Source organism: Pelodiscus sinensis, chromosome 12 (genome assembly GCF_049634645.1).
Source record: "Pelodiscus sinensis isolate JC-2024 chromosome 12, ASM4963464v1, whole genome shotgun sequence".
Taxonomy (NCBI): Eukaryota; Metazoa; Chordata; order Testudines; family Trionychidae; genus Pelodiscus; species Pelodiscus sinensis.
The window spans coordinates 47518174-47541164 of record NC_134722.1 but is presented as its reverse complement, the minus strand read 5'-3'; the positions used below and the strand labels follow the sequence as shown (position 1 = coordinate 47541164).

Genomic DNA, 22991 nt, shown 5'->3' with positions numbered 1-22991 from the left:
CCCGGTGTATGTCGGGCTTCCCCACAGCATCAGGAGACAGAGCAGCATTTGAAATAACAGGAAAGCGTGACTCAAGTGACAAAACATTGGCAGGGGAACGCTAGAGCAAAATGTACAACTGCGCTTTAACTCTTTTGTAGAAAATGAGACTACAAGGCCTTTTCAATAGAAAAGTTGTCTAATGGCTGATAAACTGCACAATCCATACCTAAAAGTCACAGAATCATAGAATGCTAGAAGTAGGGAAGGGACCTCGCGAGGTCATCAAGTCCAGTCCCCTGCCCTCACGGCAGGACCAAGCACCGTCTAGACCATCCCTGACCGGTGTCTGTCCAACCTGCTCTTCAATATCTCCAGAGATGGAGATTCCACAACCTCCCTAGGCAACTTCTTCCAGTGTTTAGCCACCCGGACAGGCAGGAAGTTTCCTAATATCCAACCTAAACCTCCCCTGCTGCAGTTTAAGCCCATTGCTTCTTCAGGAAACACCAAAGCTAAGCATGTGCACAAGAGTGATTCTGCCCCTATGTGTCCATATGTCACAGAGCCACATCCTGCCACATCTCACCGACAGACTACCAGGAATCTCTGAGCAGAAGTCATGGATCCCTGGCATCCAGCTGGGAAAGAGAGCAACAACCTGGGTGACCTTCAGAATTGCTTGGCCCTATCTAAGTAGAAGGCCGGCAACCTTCTACCTTCGAGAGCATGGAAACAAGACTTGTGTGTCTTTCGGGAAACCACCGGTAGATGAACAGACCGATAAAGGCAGAACTCTGAGAGAATCATTTAGGGTGTGGGTGTAAAGAAACCTTACCCTTGAAAAACACAGAACAGGGTAGAGGGATCTGCCATCGTCTCACTGACCGGCCGACACGCTGACTACTAAAAAGGCCATTTTCATAGCTCCACGGAGTAGAGAAGAGGTGGCTGAAGGTTTGAATAGACGTTTCATAAGGAAATTGAGTACCAGGTTGGCATCCCAGGCTGGGGTGGGTCTCTAGTCTGGGGGTAGAAATTCTCCAAACCCTCAATAAACCTGGATAATACAGGATGGGCAAATACGGAAATGGATGCAAGCCAGACACTGCAGACAAATGGACTTAACGGTTTGGGATCAGTCTGGGCCTGAGGATGCCAGACCAAGGAAGTACAACCTACAGCAAACCATATCATATATTTCCATGCGGTGCCAAGAGGGGGTCGCCTCTTTATAGCAAGTGCAAATCGGAGAGAACCCCAACCACTGCTGTTTGCACCACAAACTGACTGGTCAATGCGCACATCTTTTCTGGGGGCTAACCGCAGACAGATCTCAATGCATCAGAAAATACAGGCCACAGACTCTCTCTGAAAGACTCAGAGAGGTCACCATGTTAGCCTGTAATTTTAAAAACAACTGGCACCTTAGGCTATGTCTACACAGTCCGCATTTACACAGCACGCTGTTATTTCGACATAGTGTCGAGCTGGAGGACATCTTACTCCGACTCCTGTAACCCTCATTGTACGAGGAGTAAGGGAAGTCGGAGGAGGAGTGCTCCTCCGTGTCGACAGCACCAAAGCCGAGGTAAGCTATTTCGACTTCAGCTACGCAATTGACATGGCTGAAGCTGTGTAGCTTAATTTGACTGTAGCCCTGCAGGGTAGACGTGCCGTAAAGTGCCACAAGACCACTTCGTGTCTGTGAAAGGGCTGTTTGTTAGATTGGAAGCCACATGAACGTGCCACGTAAAACACAGCTGGCATCACCACACGAGACGATTCTGTCAGAAATGCGAGGCATGCTTATGAAATCCAAGCATCAACTCAGGGCAGGGGCATCCCTGACCCTGCCCAGCAATGGGTCTGCTTTAAAAACAGAGCTGAGTGCTATCCGGAGGGCTCTGCCCTGCAAGGTCGTGGGATTTTTAAATAGTTCTGGGCGTGTGAAAAAAACAGAGGAAAAGCATATTCCTCCCCCTCTGAATTTCTGCTGCTGTCCCCCGTCGAAGCGGGGAGCGGCTGTGGCCCGGGCACCTTTGGCTTGTAATCTTTCCTCAGTCGCCATGCGTCCTCCCGCAGACTCACCTGTAGTCCTCAGTGAAAGTAACACACGACTCCTCCTTCCTCAGCCTGGCCAGAAGAGCGCCGCCCTCCAGCTGCAGTTTCGCCAGCCGTGCGTCCTCGAGGACGCTCTTCATCAGTTGCCTGTAGCTGCTCAAGAGAACGCCGGCCTCCTGTGGATTGACACAGCCAGGCACACGCAGTGAGGGACCGGCAGGCGCGGGTCACAGAACACCCCCCCGTCCCAATGGGACGTCCCAACGCTGCACTAACCAACCTCCCCTCTGCAGCGAGAGGGGGAATTCGGTTCCCGCTGCTCTCTCGGGGAGGTCGCCAGGGACAACGGAAGAGTTTTGCTCGGAGTTTGTTCGATGGATTTGCCCCTGGAAATAGAAGCCTTCCAGTTCATCCTCACGGTGAGCCCCACCGCCATCGCATGACGGCCCCCGGGCCGCACTGCACCCCAAGTGCTGGCTACAGGTTTCTCTCCGATGGCACAGGGTGGGGGGGGTATGCAGGAGGAAGGATCTGGCCCAGCCTCTCTCCCACTCTCTGCTGGAGGACAGAAACCATAGGGCTACGGGAGAGGGCTCCCAGGAGGTGTGTGAGCCCGAGACTAAGCAGGTCTCTGTTCCCTGGGTAAACTGGCAGGGGCTGGCCTAGAACTGGCAGGAACTTTCCAGAAGCAGTCTGGAGAACCTGGCCAGTTGGGACACCTGCAGCCAATTAGGAGCCTTCCAGAGCCAAGGGAGTCGGGCTAATTAACACCTGGGGCCAATCAAGAACCAGTTGAGACTGGTTTCAAAGGGCTCCTCTTCTGTCGGCGAGGAGCGCGCGAGGAGTTTGGAGGCGGGAAGGCCACCAAGCGTGGACAGGGAGAGGAGTCTGGGTGAGAGCTGGGGTCTGCGAGTCAGGCAGCGTGCCCTGGAGGAGCAGGACAGGCTGCTCAGGTACCAGGGAAGGTCCTGGGAGGGACTGTTTGGGCAAGTGGCCCAGGGAAGTAGTTGCCAGGCGGGGAGTAGAACAAAACCTGCCTGTTGCCGCTGCCTGAGGGTCCCTGGGCCGGAACCCAGAGTAGCGGGCGGGCCCAGGTCCCCCCCCCCACACCACTACAGAGTCTGTCCCTGGGACCCCTGGCTGCGTGGAGGGTCCCAGCGAGCCCCTGAGGCTGAGAAGCACAGGGCCCACAAGCACACCCCACGGCCCACTCATGCATCCCGTCACGGTATATGTCGGGTTTGGGAAGAGAAAGCTAGCGTGGCAGAGCCGGACGGCTTCCGGGTTACTCCACGGGCGAGAAAGGGGAGATGTGTTCATCGTGTACATTTTAACAGCCTCCAACCCCGCTTGGAAACGGCTGTCCTGGAGGCCGGACTGTATCGTTTTAGATGACAACCGCCCTGACAGTAAATCTTGAGAGGAAGTGACAGGCGCAGAGATGTTAATTAAAGGGTCTTTGTTTCACATTTGCCTTCTAGGCCTAATCTCCCCTCACAACCAGCTCCCCGTTGACTGGCATGGTTAATTGAGTTTTTAAGCTATTTAATGGCAACTGCAGAGAGAACAATCTGTCCTGTTCTCCTTTCCTTCCTTTTATCTTATCCCCCTCCGCCCCCCGCCCCTCCAGCCCCTTCTCTCGCAGACTGGAAAGGCTGCGGGCTGTACGGCACTGCTTTCTTCCCCACCAAAATCAATATCTCATCAGTTCACTCATTTCCTCTGCTCTGGCAGCCGGCTCTTCAGAAAGACCCATCTGATGACACCCCCGGAGAACCGGGCCCTCCCCTCAGGGGTTTCTAACAATGGCAGCACTTGTTTTGGCAAGCAAACCCGGGTGCTCTTGGGACATGAAGATGGTCATCAAAGAGTCGTTTTACTCCCATGTGTCTCCCCTTGCCAGCTAGGCAAACCACCCTGGCGCCTCCTCACACACCGAAGCCACGCACGCCTCCCCAGCACTGGCCGGGCGGCCAATCACATTCGGGTTTACATCAACTGGTGTAACTCCCTCCACCTTCCGCCGCGCTGGGCCTCGCACCACGCGCCTGCTGACCGGGCTGGGAAAGCACAACAAGGCTGAGCTTTTAAGAAAAAGTGCATCCAGGGGGGACTAGAAAGTGCTTCACTGGGGGGCTTCCCCTCTCCCTGTCCCTCCCGGCAGCGTGCAGGACGTTAGCCCTTTGCACGCTGCCTTTTCGCAACAGGTGAATGTGCTCCAAGGCTCGCCCGGGTCTTTTCTTTCCTCCTTGTTCTCTTGAAATCGGAGCCCCAGAACAAACATTCCGATAGCCAGCTCTGCGCCAGAGGGGGAGGGCCCTTGGATACGGCCCAAGGTGCAGAGAGCTGACCTATTGCAGACTGACTTGACTTGGATAGTAAATGTAATTGCTCTTTTTAATCTATTTGCTCTCTGCTTCAGATATAAGGCCCCAGCGTCTCAATCCTCACAACCACTGAGCCACTCAGACCCCACTAACTGAACTTTAGGATCTTTCTAATTTACTCTCTCTAGTTTCCTAACAGCTAGCAGTCCTGGGGCACCTCAGAGACTAAAAACAATATTGGGTCATCAGCTTTCACGGGTAAAACCCACTTCATCCGGTGAGCTGGAGTGAAAATAACAGACTCCAAGGTATATATAACAGCACAAGCAATTGTAGGACCCATATTAATGAGGCTAATTAAGTGGGCTAATTAAGTGAATGTGTCCCATTCACAGCTTTCGATATGAAAATGTGCACGTCAAAGGTAGGGGAAATTGGCTTTGTAGTGCATTAACCAGTTGATGTCTTTATTCAAGCCCCGGGTAACAGCATCAAATCTGAAGATGAATTCCAGTTCTGCGGGCTCTTTCTCTAATTTGTTAGTGAAATGCCTCTGTAGAAGAATGGCTACTTTTAAATCCATGATTGAGTGTCCAGGTAGATTAAAATGCTCCCCTCCACGTCTAATTTACTGACCCTCTGAGCATTTAAAAAAGTAAATAAATAAAATGAAGCAAATGACACATGCAGCATTTAGCAAGAGCTGCCTTTGCAGCATTAACGTTTGAGCCAGGCAGATCCCGTTGAACACCCGGGGCTTTGCCTTTGCCTGGCACTGGAAGGCAACGCTTACCTCAGCTCTTTCTGGCAACCGGCAGGACTCCACTCTCTGAATGGCTTCCTGAAGGAAAGCACAAGCACCCTGACAGCCTTGCAGCAAATGCTCCAGTTTCTGAAGGGGAGAGGAACACGGCAGAGGTTACGGTCAGCCCGGTTTGCGACAGGGCAGAAGAGAAACAGCAGCTCGCAGGGCTTGGGAGAGAGCTGTGGGTGGAAATCGAGAGTGGGTCGATAGCAGGGTGCTGATGAGGCCTGGGCTCTGAAACTTACGAATTCTGGTTAATACCACCGAGTTGCTCTTGTGAAAATGGTTGGGAAACTGGGCTGGAAGCACCCAACACGGACAATCCTCATGGAGCGGGGCCCTGCTGCCTTTCCTGAGCCCCACCAGCGCGCCAGGGCTGCTGTGCGGTGTGTGGTCTGTATCGCCCTCGGCATTAGTCTCCCCAGAGCAGTCTCTCTGCGCGAGCTGCCTCATGCTTCCTGGAACCCAGCAGGCTCCCCCCTTGGGTGAGTTAAGCCGGGTGGGAGTCGGAAGGGTCAGCTGGACAGTGGGTTATTCGGTGTGGGGTGACAGACACGGGGTCTGGACCCCGAAGGCTGGGGCAGTGGTTGAGTTCCACCCAGAGCTCCAGAGGGCTGGGTTCCCTTACAGCCGGGGGTCTCTGAATGGGGCCTGTGAGAGCGTGAAGAGAGACCGGGGGTTAGGTAATCGCTCCAGGCCAGAGCTGAGGAGCCGGAACGCATCTCTCTCTCACCAGCAGAAGTTGGTCCAACAGAAGATCCCACCTCCCCCGCCTTGTCCTTCGAATGTCCTCGGACCAGCATGGCTACAGCCCCGCTGCCTACAAGTGGGGTATTAAGGTTTTCATTTCCTGAGGGTGGAATGGCTGCTTGTGGCCAAACCATGAATGGAGACGGGTCATCCCATAGCCAGTCCAGCACCCCCTAATTAACCATGCCAGTGTGGACTGCCTTGGCGCCATGCTCCTCTGAGAAAAGGGATTTTGTAACATTTTTTGAGCTCAGCATTGTTTCCCCAGAAGGAATGCTGTTCCCCCGTCCTGCTGCGTAGAGAGCCAAACTGCCTCCCTTTCTGGCGTGTGGACCTTGGGGCGACAGAGACATTTGAATGCACATTTAAAACTTCCGTACATTAGCTCTTAGTTAGATCTGAATACTCTCATTGTCTGTCGATAATTTGGGGGCAAATTCCACAATCGCAAGCAGGTTCTCTCTCTCTCTCTCTCTCTCTCTCTCTCTCTCTCTCTCTTTTTTTTTTTTTTTAAATAGGGGCTGTTTGAAGCTGCCCTCAGGTTGGGGATGTTGTGAGCAGCTCCAGTTGGAGACAGATTCCTGAGCAGGATGCTGGTGAGCTCATCAGAGATGTTAAATAAATAGAGCTGGTCATGTGATTGCAGAGCTACAGATATGTATCACTTGGGTCACGGTCACTTTCAGTGCGTCGGTTAGCAGCTGTACTGTCAGATCGTCCGGTGTGAGCCTCGCTCTCAGCTACAGCCTTGGGAAAGCTATTGACTTTCAAATGCAAGAAATGTGGAACAAAAGATGGCCCCAGACTCCAATGTTCTTCCCCGGATTCTTTCATTTTATTTCCAGGTATTTCCCTCGCCGCTCCTCACCGCATCACCTCCCCACTAGTTCCTGGAATGTACTGGGGACAACTTTGTGTTTCAGAAAGTGGAGGAGAACATAAGAACAGCCAGACTGGGTCCGACCAAAAGTCCATCCAGCCCAGTATCCTGTCTGCCCACAGTGGCCATTGCAAGATGCCCCAGAGGGAGGGAACACAACTGGTAATCCTCACATGGTCCGTCTCCTGTCGCCCATTTCCAGACACACAGAGGTTAGGGACACCATTCCTACCTAGCCTGGCTAATAGCCATTGATGGAGCTAATCTCCATTAATCTATCTAGCTTTTTTTTTTTAACCCTGTCAAAGTCCCACCTTTCACCACATCCTCCGGCCAGGAGTTCTACGGGTTGACTATGCGCTGAGTGAAGAAAAAAAAGGAGGTAGGAAGGGAGACAGCCATATTGGATGTATTTCTCACAGAGAAGAACTGGTTGTGAATCTGAAGGTAGAAGACAATTTGAATGAAAGTGATCATGAAATAATCGATTCTAAGGAAAGGGAGGAGTTAAAGCAGCAGAATAAAGAAAATGGACTAAAAAAGGCTTTAACAAACATAAAGATCTGGAAAGAAAGTCCTATGGGAAGAAAATCTGAGAGAGAAAGTTGAGGAGAGTTAGAAATTTCCCAAGGTGACAATAGCAAAAGCACAATGGCAAGCTATCTGGAGGGGAAAGAAAGATAGGAGGAATAGGCAGAGTCCAATATGACTCCATCAAAAATTCTTTAATGACCTGAAAATCAAAAAGAAATTCTACAAAAGTGGAAATGGACTTTTCTCTACTGAAGAGAAGCACAAGATAATAACACAAACATGAAGGGGCAAACTCGGAAAGGCACAACACGAGTTTCCTTTAGCAAGGGAAATAAAAGGCAGCAAGAAACGGTTCATTAGATACATTAGAGGCAAGATAAGTACAAAGCAAAGCAAAGGCCCTCTCTGTCGCAGGGAAGGAGAGCTAATAATTGTTAAAAATCAAGAGGGTGGAGCTATTTAATATTTTCATAAGGGTTTTGACATAGTCCTACGTGACATTTTGACAGTGAAACTAGGGAAATGCGCTCTACAAGAAATGACCACACCGTGGGAACATGACCGATAAAGTCTGTAGACACTCAAAGAGTAGTTATCAATGTCTCACTCTCAGACTGAGAGAGGGAATCTTACTCCAGGGCTCTGTGCTGGAACTATTCAATATTTTCACTGATGGCTGGGATAATGGAGTGGAGAGCATGCTTATACAATCTGCAGAGGATGGGAGGGGTTGCAAGAACTTGGGAGGGCGGCGTTAGACTTCAGAATAACCTTGACATGTTAGAGGACAGCAACAGGATGGAATTCAATAAAGGCAAGTGCAGCGTTCTGCACTCAGGAAATGCACAGCTATAAAGGACGGAATAAGTGGCTAAGTGGTAGAGCTGCTGTGAAGGTCTTGGCGCTTACAGGGGCTCAGAAATTCAGTATGCAATTGCAAACAAAAAAGGTTAATATTCTGGGAGGCATTAAGAGGAGTGTTGTATGTAAGACACGGGAGGTAATTGTAACGCTCTAATTGGTACTGGTCAGGCCTCAAATGAAGCACTGTCATCAATTGTGGGCCCCACACTCAAAGAAAGCTGTATCCAAACTGGAGAAAGTCCAGAAGAGAGTAACAAAAATGAGAAAAGGGTTAGAAAACCTGACCTCTGAGGAAAGGGTGCATTAGAGCTAAATAACAGCACAGAACACTGAGGGCCAGGACTAGTGGCTGTTAACCAATTTTATGGGAAACTTGGCCACACCCAGGCTAAGTGGACACCCGGCTCACTCACATCATGCAGGACCACGGATGTTGCCAGACCAGAGAGTTCTGGACTAGAGAGATTCAACCTGTACTAGAAATGTGGCTTTTATTGCTACAGCAATACCGTGATGCATGGGGTAGAGTGAGGTGGTAAGTTTGGTAAAATCTCTGCTAGAGGACGGGGTGTGCTTAGCCAGTGTAGACATTTCCCCCAAGAACTCAAACGTCCATGGTAAAAAGCATCAGAACACGGCTCCAATGAGGAGTCTTTTATGTATTCCAGGAAATCTGGCTCCGAAATAACAGAAGTCGAACTAACTGGGATCACTTCTGACGGTTTATCATTGCAATGACTATTTGTTAAGTGGTGACGTTGTTCTCCTCACTGACACAGAAACAAACTTCAGGAGAGTCCCTGGGCATGTAAAAGAAGGAAGGAGTCTTTGCAGTAGGAAGATAAGAAGCAAGGAGAGGATGCTAGGACCTCGGGGTCGGGCACAGCAGTCAAATAGCAAAGTCAAGGAAAACCAGTCAGAAGCTGGAATTTGTTGCAAGCGGGAGCAGGCGAGCAGGCTGGGTCACTGCTCAGACGGCTCCCTGCCATGGCTTCCTGGTTAATATACTGGTATCGGCCACTCAGTGAGCTGTGAGGAGCCACCACACAGCTCCAGTAGGGCAGTGCATCCAAGCCTCTAGTGGCCAAAGGGAGACATTAATAGCCCAGTCCCTCCCAGCGTTCCCTCCGCTCCCTCTGGCTGGCAGCTCCATTCCTAAAAATACCCAAGAGAAGAGATGCAAAGCTGCGGTTCCCACAGCCACTTGGCACATCCACAAAAGGCCATGGAAAGACAAACCCGCCACGCGCAGTGTAGCTGAGACACGGCTACCCGGGGAACCAGAACAGCACGTCTTGTGCATTTCCTGCCATACCTTGCCCTAACCCCGTATGTGATACAATGGTTCTCCTCTCCGGCATCTGGAAACCCGACCTGGCCCCACAAGCAGCAACGGTAGACCCTTGCCCTTCTCACTCACCGTGCGAAAGCTTAACCAGTCCCGATGGCAGTATGGGAAGGTCCCATCCAATTCCAGCGGCAGCTGCGTGCTGTCTATGTGCTTGTGGAGGGACTTCATCGAGGTGAGGAGCTCCATCTGAGAAGAAACGAGCACATTGGCGTCACCGGTCTGCCTGCAGAGAGGAACTCGCAGAGCGCTGCTTACACTGCCAGAAAAGGGGCGTTCTTCAACTTGGGTTAGCTAACGCGCATTAAAATAGCACCAAAAAGGAAGCAACACAGCCTTCAGCTCCAGGTAGTAGCTCGAGTTCGACCCCAAGCATCCCTGACAGGGGATAAAAGCCAAGTGGCTGTTTTAACCTGAGTTAGCTAACCTGAGCCGAGAACACAGTTTTTTGGCAGTGCAGGCTTGCCCTGAGGGGAAAGAGGAAAACTCAGGTGAGTGTCTCTTTCTTGGTCAACCTTACAGCAAGGCTAATGAGATCCCAGTGCTCTGTGGCAGACTGAACTCCTACATGTACATGTGCAGCCCAATCACAATGGGAAGGAAACAATAAAAGCTCGCCAATCTTGGACTAATTCGCTCGCTTGCCGTTCCACAGTTCGGCGGGCACACTGGAAGCCGAGCAAGCGTGAAACGGAAGTTTGAGGAGAGCCAGGAATTCCTCCAAAGCCGAAATTCTGTGGTGGAGACAGCGCGAGGCTCGGCCTTCCGCGCTCACACGGCCCGCTCTGAGTCATGCATGTTTGTAACGTTTCTGTGGGATTGTAAAACAAGCAGTACGTTTTCCAAAGTAATGCCCGGAGCAGCCTCCACGCACAGCAGCCCTCCCCTTCTGCAACCTCAGTGCCTCTCCACGCTGTGCCAGGAGCCATTGGCCACGTAGCGGGTATCCGAGAGCCAATACACCCCCGCATGCTCCAGTCAGAGGCTGGAGCCGAGCTGGTGCCATGCAGGATACATAATACCCAGCAGGAAAACGGCTGAGATTTGCAGAGCGGGCTGGCTGGGAGCGAGCAATTGGACACAGGCAGCCGACATTCCCCTAGAGATGCCCAGTTTCCCTTTTCTCCTTAAAACACTGGCTTCCCCTGTGAGTCTCCTGTGCGCCAATTTCTTTCTTAATCTCTTCTGCACCCTCCTCTTGGAGTTGGGAACTTTCACTTCTTCCACGCCTTCCCCCCGCCCCCCCAAGTCATTTCTTTGGGATTTTTCACCCACACAGCTAAACCTCCTTGTGCCTTGCCCTAAGCCAGCTGGCTTAGTCCTGGCCCCAGACCTGAGCTCTGGCCTATACACAAAGGCCCAGTGGTCCCCTTTAAGCCCCTGGCCTGGAGTACAGGATGGATCTGGCAAACAAAGACAAACAAATAGTAATTCAACAGCTGGCAAGCCCAGGCCCTGGTTCAGGGCAGGACAGCAACACAAACAGTCCCACAGTTAGGGTATGTCTACACTACAAAGTTAATTCGAACTAACAGACGTTAGTTCGAATTAACTTTGATAGGCGCTACACTAGCAATCCGCTAGTTCGAACTTAATTCGAACTAGCGGAGCACTTAATTCGAACTAGGTAAACCTCATTCCACGAGGACTAACGCCTAGTTTGAATTAACTAGTTCGAATTAAGGGCTGTGTAGCCACTTAATTCGAACTAGTGGGAGGCTAGCCCTCCCCAGCTTTCCCTGGTGGCCACTCTGGGCACCACCAGGGAAACTCGTCCGCCCCCCTCCCAGCCCCAGAGCCCTTAAAGGGGCACGGTCTGGCTACGGTACCCGTGTCAGGTGCAAGCCTGCCAGCACCCAGCCAGCAGACCCTGCACCTGGCACGGCTCGAGCCAGCCACCCGCTGCCACCCAGCCCTCCGCCTCTTCCCGGGACCAGGCTGGCGGCTCCTGGGAGCCTGCCCGCGTCCGCAAGAGGCGGGCGCCCGCCTGGTCTAGTGCAGACATCGTGGACCTCATCCACGACCTCCGCACTAGGCACAGGAAAGTGGCCGTCTAGGGCAGGATAGCTGCCAGCCTGGCCACCCAGGAGCAGGTTGGCATGAAAATCAAGGTGGTCCACTGAGACCCCCGACCCTGAGCCCTGAGCTTAGAATGGCCGTACGGGGTCAGACCAAAGGTCCATCTAGCCCAGTAGCCTGTCTGCCGACAGCAGCCAACACTAGGGACCCTGGAGGGGATGGACCGAAGACAATGACCAAGCCATTTGTCTCGTGCCATCCATCTCCAGCCTTCCACAAACAGAGGCCAGGGACACCATTTCTACCCCCTGACTAATACCACTCCATGGACCCAACCTCCATGACTTTATCTCACTTCTCTTTAAACTCTGTTCTAGTTCTAGCCTTCACAGCCTCCTGCAGCAAGGAGTTCCACAGGTTGACTCTTTGCTTTGTGAAGAAGAACTTTCTCTTGTTAGTTTGAAGCCTGCTACCCATTCATTTCATTTGGTGTCCTCTAGTCCTTCTATTATGGGAACTAATGAAGAACTTTTCTTTATGCACCCTCTCCACACCGCTCATGCTTTTATAGACCTCTATCATATCCCCCCTCAGTCTCCTCTTTTCTAAGCTGAAAAGTCCCAGTCTCTTTAGCCTCTCTTCATATGGGACCTGTTCCAAACCCCTGATCATTTTAGTTGCCCTAGAGAGAGACACACTCCTGTAGAACGCAGAGCCGCTCGACGGAGATTTCTGGTGGAAACCGGCACACTTGTGCACAAAGAGCTCACCGTTCAGAGGGCTTCCCACAAGTCCCTGCAGGAATCAGACCCTTACCTGCAGCGCTGGCGGCTTCTCCATCCGGAAGGCGAGATCTCTTTCGACAAGCAGCAGAACTCCGTGAATACAGTGTGGAGCCATTTCCTGCAACCGAGAACAGAGCACAGATCCCTCACGAGCTGGACGGGCTGCTCTGGCACAGGCACCCTTCGCTGAATTCCACCTCTTCACCCATAGCTGAGGGGTGGGCAGTCCGACCTGCTGGGGGGGGTCTGAGCTAAAGAGAAAACACCCTGCAAGCTGCTAGCTCTTAGGGGAACCCAGCACAAGGACAGGTTACCTGGATGCCGTAAAAGAGCTACCTTCACACCAGCCACTGTCCCGACGTGAAAAGTAGCAGGTTCCCCACAATGCCAGCAATTCTGTGTTCTTTACTTAGCTGCTCCCAGCCTGACTTCAAGGACTTGCCTCCAGCCACTAGCATGAATGGACGGAGGCAGCAAAGGAAGGGTATCCTGCCAGCAGCGGCCTCCAGCTCTCCCCTGATCCAGCATAGGTCTCCCAGCAGATGTTCCATGGGGAGCCCCGAGAGAGCGGTCACAAAAAGCTAAGAGGGGGTAACAACAGCTTGCCCCTCTGAATGGACCCCTCCCAAAGACCACTCGGAGAGACAATGGAGATCAGAGAATCCTAGAACTGGCAGGGACCTCGCGAGGTCATCGAGTCCAGTCCCCTGCCCTCACGGCAGGACCCAGCACCGTCTGACCATCCCTGATGGGTGTGTGTCTGACGTGCTCTTCAATATCTCCAGTGACGGAGATTTCACCACCTCTCCGGCTAGCTGGGAGTTCGGCTGTAACCGGCGGTTCCCACGGGTCCCCGCTCGAGATGCAGTTGTGGACCCAGCTCGTCTCGTCCTGGGGAGCTGCATGTGAGGTACAGGTGGGGATTGCCCACCTCTGCTCAGCACTGGCGACGCGTCCGCGGGACACAGTGTCCCATTTTGCACACCATGCTTGGGGCAAGAGGTGAACAAACTGGACAGTGTCCAGAGGAGAGCATCACAAATGCTGGGAACGCCTGGCCTGGAAGGAAGGGCAAAGAAATGGGGCCTGTTTAGCTTGGCGAAAAGAGGAGTGAGGTGGGGAGTCTTCAGCTCTGCTACGCTTGTTCTCCAGAGGACAGTGCTCCGTTGTTCTCGTGTCTACGGAAGGTGGGACGGACAAGACGCAATGGGCTTGAGCTGCCGCAAGGGAGCTTAGGTTATACCGACGATCTACCTGGCATCGCTCGGGTCCCTGACTCAATGCGGTTTTGGTTGTTGGAAAATGAAATGAAAATGCCCAGGCTCCATTTCAATCAGTGCTCTGGGGTGGGGCTGAGTCAAGGGGTTCAGGATGCAGGCTGGCCGTGTGATTTGTCGTGTAAGTGACCATTTAGCGCTAAGTTCAGTTTGTTCCAGGCTGCAAGTTAGACTGGAGAGTTTCAGGGGCCTCCCTGGTGAGACTGGGGTCATGTTTGGTACCGGCTTGGTGACACAGTTTGGGGTGTCTGCCCTGGTTTGGACAGTCTGCCAGAGGAGAGGCACTCGTGTTCGTGAGCCTCTCCGGAAAAAAACCCAGCCAGTGTTAGCTCGTTACTTCTAGCATCCACTGCGCACTTGCCCCGTCCTGTTACTCACGAGCCAAAAAAGCTGTTCTGTGGTACCAAATCAAATGTCTTATGGAAGTCTAAGTATATGATGAAAATACTATTGCCCTTATCAATAAACTTGTAATGTCATCAAAAATATCACATTACTTCAACAGTCTATTTTTCATAAACCCATGTTGATTGGCACTAATTACATTACCTCCTTTTAATTCTTTATTAATGGAGTTCTATTAGCTGCTCTATGATTCTGCCATGGATCAATGTTAGGGTAACAGCTAGGTCATCCCGTTAACTGTTTGAAAAATCGGCCCAACATTAGATATCTTCCAGTCTTCTCTTCCACTCTTCCAAGACTTATTGGAAATCAACCTTAACAATCCAGAAATTTTCTATGCCAACTCTTTTAGAACTCTTGGATTAAAGATACCTAAACTTACTGGTTTAAAAATGTCTGAATTTAGTAGCTTCTATTTAATATCATTCAAAGACACTAGTTCAATGAAAGAGTGTAATCATCACTGGATAATAAAGCTATATAATCTTTTTCTTACCAAAATACAGAACTGAAATATTTTATTGAACACCTCTGCCTTTTTGGCATTACTATTGCTACTTTCTAACACTGTCAGGACTCTTTTTGTTTCGGAAATAATTAAAAGCCTCTTTCTCACTGTCTGAAAATCTGCTGGCCTTAGATGGCTCCTTGTGTCCCTTTATTTCCCTTATCAATTTTCTACAATGCCTGATTTCTGATTTATATTCATTACTATCAACATCCCTTTTCTTGCATTGATGGGTTTTTTTTAATTTTCCCAGCTGCCTTTACTTGCTCTCGAAACTAAATTTTTTTAACCAATTCAGCCTTCTTCCTTGATTGTGGGATCGAGCCACTTGGGTGTTCCTAAATGATTCCCCATTATCAATCATATTTTTCTGATTACATTCTTCCTCCCAGCTGATTCAACTTAGGGTACATCTAGACTACATGCCTCTGTCAACAGAGGCATGTAGATTAGGCTACCTGACATAGGAAAATGAAGCGTCGATTTAAATAATCGCCGCTTCATTTAAATTTACATGGCTGCCGCGCTGAGCCGACAAACAGCTGATCAGCGCGGCAGCCATGTAAATTTAAATGAAGCGGCGATTATTTAAATCAACACTTCATTTTCCTATGTCAGGTAGCCTAATCTACATGCCTCTGGCGACAGAGGCATGTAGTCTAGACGTACCCTTAATTATTTTCAGCTTTGTGAAACTGGCCCTGTTAAATCATCAGGTAGGTATATTTTATATACAGAAATAAAATGTGTTTTGACTTTATTCTCCTAGCGTATTATAAATGTGATCAAGTCATGGTCATTTGCACATAAGCTATATTAATATGTAGTTATGTGATCTGTTCCTTTTTATCGGTTAAGGCAAGGTCGACTATAGAATTTCCCCATGCTGGCTGCAACGAATTGTTAAGTATACCGTTTAGAAATGCCAAGGGTGTTTGAATACTGGCAGCATGAGGCCTCCAGCATATTTCACTCAAGCTGGTGAAAGGTTTTATTAAAGAATAAATAAAACTGACCTCCAGAGCACCGAGGGGAAAGGGAGGGACGCACTGGCAACAGCTGCAGCGGGTGGAAATTTCTCCTCGGTGCACACGGCAGCTCTGATTATCTGTCCTCCCCCAGGAGGTGGGGAAGTGGAAAAGGGAAACCAATCGGAAGGGGATTTTCCAGCAGACTTGTAGAAGGGTCAGAAACCCAGCAGCCCCCTGGGAAAGTCAACGGGGTTGGGAGGTCTAAGAACCACAGATGGAAAAAGCATTAGATCATCCAGCCTATGCCCTGCCAGTGCAGAACTTTTCTCTTCTCAGCACTGCTGTGTCCACATAGCTCCTACCCTTTATAGACCTGGGGGGGATTTTTATAACCGCTAGGTCAGTGGTCCCCAACGCAGCGCCTGCGGGCACCATGGCGCCCGCCGGGCCATTCCTGTGCGCCCGCCGACTGATCAGGGCTGGCCCCGCTCCTGGGTGTGCAGCACTTGGGCAGCCCCACCCCTGGGTGCACGGTGCATGGGCTGTGCCGGCCCCAGGAGTGCAGCGTATGGGCTTCCCCGCCCCAGGGCACACGGCACAGGAGCAGCGCCGGCCCCAGGTGCGCGGCACATGGGCACTGCCAGCTCCTGGGCGTGCGGCACATGAGCAGCGCCGGCCCCGGGCATGCAGCGCATGGGCTGTTCCGGCCCCAGGCATGCGGTGTATGGGTGGCCCTGCCCAGGAGCACAGGAGCGGTGTCAGCCCCGGGCGCATGGCGTACAGGCAGGTCCACCCCGGGCGTGCGGCACAGGAGTGGTGCTGGCACTGGGCATGCGGCGCGTGTGCGGCCCCGCCCCTGGGCGCGTGTGCGGTCCCGCCCCCGGGCGCATGTGCAGTCCCGCCCCCGGGTGCCCGGTGCTTGAAAGGCCCCATCCCCAGGCACCCGGCAGCCCCAAAAGGTTGGGGAGCACTGCTCTAGGTCACTGCTAACCTCACTACACGTGCTCAGTGCAGTTAATATACCTGCACAGCCCAGATTCTTCATCGTTTTTAACTATTCTCTGAGGTCCCTCTCAGCGCTGAAGGTGCTACTGGAGTTTAGATTCACCAGAGCTTAATCCCTCCCTGCTCCCCAGATGGTGTGCAAGCCAATGGAAGAAGTGCTGCTGTTGCCACGTTGCAGGGGGAAGTTGTGTTTCACTGGCTGTCTAGGGTAACTTGAGTTCCTCAAGAATCATCTGGGAACGGATCCCTGCAATATTGTCATGTTGGAGCACAGAGCAGGCGGGGGCGGATGAAATGTGCCAGTGATAAGAAGTCAGGAGGCATCGTCAGCGCCGAGGGGATGAGACGACTGTACCGGAAGACGAGGATGACTTTGAAAACCGGAGGAATGGCAAGGGCATGCCCAGTGGGTGCAGCTGGGTGGGGCCTGCTGGGCCCAGAGCTGCCCTTTAACCCTTTGTTCACCAGCACGGGGCTCTCCTGTCCCGCCAGAGGGGGCTGGCGGGTTCCGAGAGGCCTGCCTCGCCTCGCACGGCGACAGGGGGCGTCTGTAAGGGGAGTGTCCTGGCATGTGAAGAGCTTTTGAAGCGCGTGGGCACAAGAGCAAAGGGGATGGCCCTGAGCACAAGCAAACGGAGGCTGGAAGCGAGAGGAAGGTGCCTGCGCCGGGCGCCAAGAGCGATGCTCAGCAAGGGAAGACGCTCTCTTTCCCCCGCAGCACGGGGAGCGAGCGCCGCACCAGGACAGCAGTTTTCAAATCGCCTTGGCTGGCGACCCAGCTGAAGAAAATTGTCAAGTGCCCCAAATGAACCAGGGATGAGGGGGTTGGGGCGTGGGAGCTGAGAGGGGGCTGTGGGGGTGAGGGGCTGAAGGTGTGGAAGGGGGCAGGGATGAGGGACTTGGGATGCAGGAGGGAGCGGTGGGCCGGGGGCCTCAGGCCTAGGGGCTCAGAGTTACCTCCGGCAGCTCCCGGGCAGCGGCACAGCAGGGGGCTAAGGCAGCCTCCTGCCTCTCCTGGCGCTGCAGACCACCTGCGCCCCAGGAGCAGCTGGCAGCGGGTCTGACTCCTAGGCGGAGGTGCACAAGCAGCTCCACGCGGCTCTCGCCCACAGGCACCGCCTCCCGGCTCCCATTGGCCAGTTCCTGTCCAATGGAAGTGCGGAGCTGCTGCCTGGGAGGGGGGTCAGCGTGCAGAGCCCTGCGGCCCCCCTGGCTAGGAGCGGGTCCTGTTGCTGGCCCCTTCCGGGGGGCAGCGCAGTGTCCAGACCTACTGAACCTAGCCCCGTGGACTCCAGAGAGCGGATCGTGCCCCAGCCTCCGCCAGGGAGCAACTCTGAGGGGACTTTGAATGGCCCCCTCGGCCGCGCTGCCCAGAGCCACCAGTGTCCCCGGGCGGCCCGGGGCCCTGCATCCCACGCCCAGAACTGGGTCCCATCCTGCTCTTTGCACCCTTGCCCGGGGGAAAAGCATGTTGCTTGGGCCCAGCCCCTGCCCGCTGGTGTGGCAAAGCAAAGCACCACACACACAGTCAGCTGCTGCCCTCTCTGCATGCACAGACGCCCGGGTTCATTCCGAGTCTGTGGGAGCAGCGGGGGCCACGAGGCCAGGGCCAGGAGGCACCTGCTTGGCTCTGATTAGCTGCAGCTCCGGCTCGTTATCTTGCTTGGATTGCGAGCAACAGATGGGAAATAAGGTCTGATCAGTGTCAGCTCCAGGCACTGGCTTTCCAGCTGACTGACATGAAAGCCTTTGACCTGGACCAAGATTAAGTTACCGCATGTCTGGTTCCAATCATTCACCCCCTGCCAGACCAACAGACATCCTCCCCCTCCCTAGCGCGCTGGCCTGACGCGGCGTCCTCCTCCTTCAGGGACTGCCCCGCCAGCCCCGTGCCGGCCTCTCTGCCTCACTGCTCACCTGCGTTTGGCAGCAACGGGCCACGAGCGGTTCCGGCAGCTGACGGGTGAAACCAGAACCGTGATGCCAAGAGACACTCACCGGAACTGGGGCGGCACGTTGTGAGTTCAGAGCAGCCAGCGCTTCGACTGGGGCAAAGCTCTCGCCGGGGCTGAACGTGGCAGCTCTTTTCCCCCCAAAGGCAGGGCTCTGGCTTTTCCTGGGAAGTGCAGGCAGGAGGGTCCCCCTGAAACGGGGCCTGACCGCAGCCAAACCTGGGATGGCAGGGACGTTCAGGGCCAGGCGCTGGCAACCGTAGCAAAGGGCCGGGGCTGTTCCTAGGGCTCACCTGCAGTAGGTTGAAAGCCTTAAAAAGGGCGGGGACGGGTGAGCAGCGACGGGCGTCCACCAGCACGGTGAGGCCGAGCGCTCGGCACGCGGCCCTGGGAGGGAAAGGAAAGACGTGGTTAGTGCGTGGGCAGCCCGGGCGAGTCCCGCCGTCCTGTCCAGGAACAGGGGGCACCGCTGCCGATGCACCTCTGTGAAGGGAAGCCCCGAACGCCTCCTCTTATGAGCTGCAATAGTTCCCGCTGGAGATGCCCAGACTGCTCTGGTTTTCCCTTCCCCTTTACCAAGCTAATTCCTGCTGCCACCTCCTCCCATGGCGCTGCAACTCCAGCCATGCGGCGCCCCTGCCCAGACGCCAGCAGCAAACCCGCACGGTCCATCGCACCTCTGGGGAGGCAGGCCGCGTGGAGGGAGAGCCAGCCCTTGCTGCCCGTGCCCGAGGATGGGCACCCAGCAACCCTGCATCCTTCGGATGCTCCGGCGCCGATGCTCACACTGGGAACAAACTGTGTCCTTAAAAGCATTGCAAAACACAGACCCCAGGGGAGTCTGGGAGGAGTCGGGAGGGAGCCCCGTCAGCCAGGGAGCGCAGGGGGACTGGCAACGCACAAACCGGCGCATTCTGAAAGCGTTTAGCCCTGCCTGGCAAAGTGCCTGACCCGGCTCTGTTCCAGGGGCCTATCCGTCACTCATCCAACGCTCTTGGAAAGGTGTCCTGGGACTGCTGGGCTACGCCGGGATTGGCAGTGTCATGTTTGCCAAGCCCTGTGTCCTGAGTCAATGCAGATCAGTGAGGAATGGTGCGGATTTATAGCAATGCCTGGGAACGCACACAAAGCCTTAGTACACGGCATGGCCAAAGCACCGAGGCCGCAGGCTGAACCTCTCTAGTTCAGCAACCTCCATGATCTCCGTTAGCCGGGTGTCCACTTAGCATGGGGGTGGCCAAGTTTCCCGCAGTCCCGTAAACTCTGTTTCCAGCCACCCTGGCTCGCAGGGTTTGGCTCTAACTTACCCCTAATGTCTGCTAAGAGCCCAGCAAGCCGTGGAATCGTTGGTCACGCTGGTGACAACATGGACCTGCCGTGGTGGGGCACGTGCTCTGGTTCGCCAGCGGCCAGGGTCCAAGGGTGCCGGACTAGAGAGGTTCAACCTGCACTTCCAAAGCTGCCTGGGGCCAGTGCCCTCGATCTCGCCCCCAGTCCGGCAGCCCCTGGTCGAGCTGGCCCGCCCGGGCGGGACGATTCACCCACCTGGGGATGCTGTGTAAGTAGAGGAGGAGGCGCACCAGCTCGGCGGTGTTGCAGTGGGGGTTCAGCCAGACGGTGTTCCTCGTGGTGATTATGGCCACCGCACGCCCACTCTTGTCTCTGGTGCCTGGAAAGGAGCATTTCGTTTCACCTCTGCAGCTTGGGGAGCCCTGGAGGAGACCCTCCCCCCAGATCACCCCCAGGGCAGCCCCTCTCCCCACAGCAACTCCCCAGAAAATTACAGCATTGCCAGGGGGACCAAAGGCTCTTCCCCCCGCCAGCATTGAGCAATAGGCCAGAGCCCGTCGGGGACGAGCAGGACCAGCCCGGTGCCCCCTGGAGCCATGTGGGTGCAACGCACAGGCCTGCCGGGCGTGGGCACTGCCCCACGGCGTGGCCCTGGGACCACTTCCGGAGAGAGGGAGTTTGTCCTGAGCCCTAGCCGGGAGCCAGCTGGTTTTGAGCTGCGTGGCAGAGGCTCGTGCTCTAAGCGCCGGTGGTCCCGGTGTTACGTTCGCTGCTTGCACGGCCTCTGATAAAGATCTGAGGAGTTACTGGAAGCAGCGATTCAGGTCCACCCTCGGCCCGGCACCACGTCAGAGAGCCCGCTCCGCCCTCCGGCAGGCTGATTCCCTTTGCAGCTGGCTGCTGTCAGCTGGAAGCAATTTACACGGAACCGGGCGCAGCCGACTCCAAGGCAGCCTTCGTGCTCCCGCCGCAGGAGCAAAGCCCCATGTCCCCACACCAGAGCAGCAGGCTCCTCGCACAGCAAAGGCACCGAGAGGGAAGCAGCAGCTCCCATTCTGGGCCAGCACAAGGCTGGGGAGAGGCAGGTGCCACGGTCCAGGCGGCGCTGAGGGCTGGGGAGAGGCAGCATGCCACGGTCCGGGTGGCGCTGAGGGCTGGGGAGAGGCAGCGTGCCACGGTCCGGGTGGCGCTGAGGGCTGGGGAGAGGCAGCGTGCCACGGTCCGGGTGGCGCTGAGGGCTGGGGAGAGGCAGCGTGCCACGGTCCGGGTGGCGCTGAGGACTGGGGAGAGGCAGCGTGCCACGGTCCGGGTGGCGCTGAGGGCTGGGGAGAGGCAGCGTGCCACGGTCCGGGTGGCACTGAGGACTGGGGAGAAGCAGCGTGCCACGGTCCGGGTGGCGCTGAGGGCTGGGGAGAGGCAGCGTGCCACGGTCCGGGTGGCGCTGAGGGCTGGGGAGAGGCAGCGTGCCACGGTCCGGGTGGCGCTGAGGGCTGGGGAGAGGCAGCGTGCCACGGTCCGGGTGGCACTGAGGACTGGGGAGAGGCAGCGTGCCACGGTCCGGGTGGCGCTGAGGGCTGGGGAGAGGCAGCGTGCCACGGTCCGGGTGGCGCTGAGGGCTGGGGAGAGGCAGCGTGCCACGGTCCGGGTGGCGCTGAGGGCTGGGGAGAGGCAGTGTGCCACGGTCCGGGTGGCGCTGAGGGCTGGGGAGAGGCAGCGTGCCATGGTCCGGGTGGCGCTGAGGACTGGGGAGAGGCAGCGTGCCACGGTCTGGGTGGCGCTGAGGACTGGGGAGAGGCAGCGTGCCACGGTCTGGGTGGCACTGAGGACTGGGGAGAGGCAGCGTGCCACGGTCCGGGTGGCGCTGAGGGCTGTGGACTGGCAGCGTGCCACGGTCCAGGCGGCGCTGAGGTCTGGCTGCCCCCAGCTCTGCCCCTTCTGTCCAATGCCCTTTCCCTTCCAGGGGCGCAGAGCTGGGCCTCCCACCCCCCTTGCTCTGGGACCCATGGAAGCTGCTGGCCCCCTACCCAAGCCAGAGACTGCTCCCACGTGGACTCCCACAACTTGGGAGTCCACATGGGACTGAAAAGCATCCAGACGTTGAAGCTGGAGCAGGCACCGCCTCCCCCGGCAGTCTGAGCCAAGGTTGCTACAAACGGAGCCTCAGTTCTCCTGCGTCTGGGTGCAGGTCCCAGCCCCTGATCCGGGTTTGGCCTTTCTCTGCAGGCTAACGGGCCTTGGAGGAGGTGCTATGTTTGCCCAGGAAGGTTCTTATCCACCACAGCCAAGTCACCCTCGCACTTCTCCACAGGCTGAGCCCCTGACGTCTCCCACTGCGAGTGGGGATGCAGAAACCGGCTTAAAAAGGGACCGGCGGAACGGCTAAAACCCAGCGGTTGCACAGTTCCACACTGCATACTACAGAGCCCGCAGCCAAGGCTCCTCAGGCCTGGCAGGGACGGTTTGTTGTGGGCTCTGCAGCCAGCTCTCCAGGAGCGGGGCCGGCAGCCCCTGCCAGCCGTGCTCCCAGGGAGCCAGTGTGTAACCTGCGGCTGAGGGGGCCAGCCTGGGCCTGCCAGGGACAGGGGCTGCTCCAGCCAGCTGGATCAGCCTGTGCCTGTGGTGCACCACTCGGGCTGAGCCCACCATGGACAGGGGCTGCTCCGGTGGGCCCCATGGGTCTGGAGCAGCCTCCTGCTCAGGGTGGGGGGGAGCTGCTCCAGTCCCTACCAGTTAACCGGAACTGGTAAGCCTCACCCATTAAGAATGAAGCTAACCAGTTAACCATTTCTGTCCCTAATTGGAATACATCTTCTCCAGCCCATGAGTCCGTTCTGTGGCTCTTTTCTGCGTCCTCTCCAGTTTTTCAACATCCTTTGGAATATGTGGACAGCAGGGCGGAGTAGCCATATGCTCAAACACTTCTCTCCCAACAGCAGACGCTGGCCCGGTTAACAAATAAGACCTCCCCCTTTGTGTCCTTAATACCCTGGGATCTACAGGGCTGTCTCATCAGCACCATGGCTTGCCCCTTTGCAGTGGGACTAAGAAGGGAGGCTACGTGGGGCAGGCGTCGCTCCGGGGGGGTTGCCGCCAGCGGAAGAGACGGGCCCGGCAGGGTGGCTGGGGAAGTTTCCTGGCTCTGAACCCCGCAGCAAGTTAGGGCTGAACAGATGTGTAAGCGCATGACATGTTAGCAGTTACACGACTATCCCGCAGTCCCAGGGGGTG

General features: G+C 55.1%; 1 protein-coding gene across 3 annotated transcripts in view; it reads right to left on the bottom strand.

Annotated features, from left to right (window-relative positions):
* Positions 1–22991, bottom strand: part of PLEKHG4 (pleckstrin homology and RhoGEF domain containing G4) — a 96745-nt gene that overhangs the window by 46212 nt on the left and 27542 nt on the right. For all 3 annotated transcript variants that reach the window (XM_075940575.1, XM_075940573.1, XM_075940574.1), the window contains exons 6-11: positions 20019–20142; positions 18767–18860; positions 12387–12473; positions 9624–9740; positions 5164–5262; positions 2071–2219 (exon numbers count right to left, since the gene is read on the bottom strand). In XM_075940575.1, coding sequence (XP_075796690.1) covers positions 2071–2219; positions 5164–5262; positions 9624–9740; positions 12387–12473; positions 18767–18860; positions 20019–20142 — 670 coding nt within the window. The remainder of the gene's footprint in view (positions 1–2070; positions 2220–5163; positions 5263–9623; positions 9741–12386; positions 12474–18766; positions 18861–20018; positions 20143–22991) is intronic.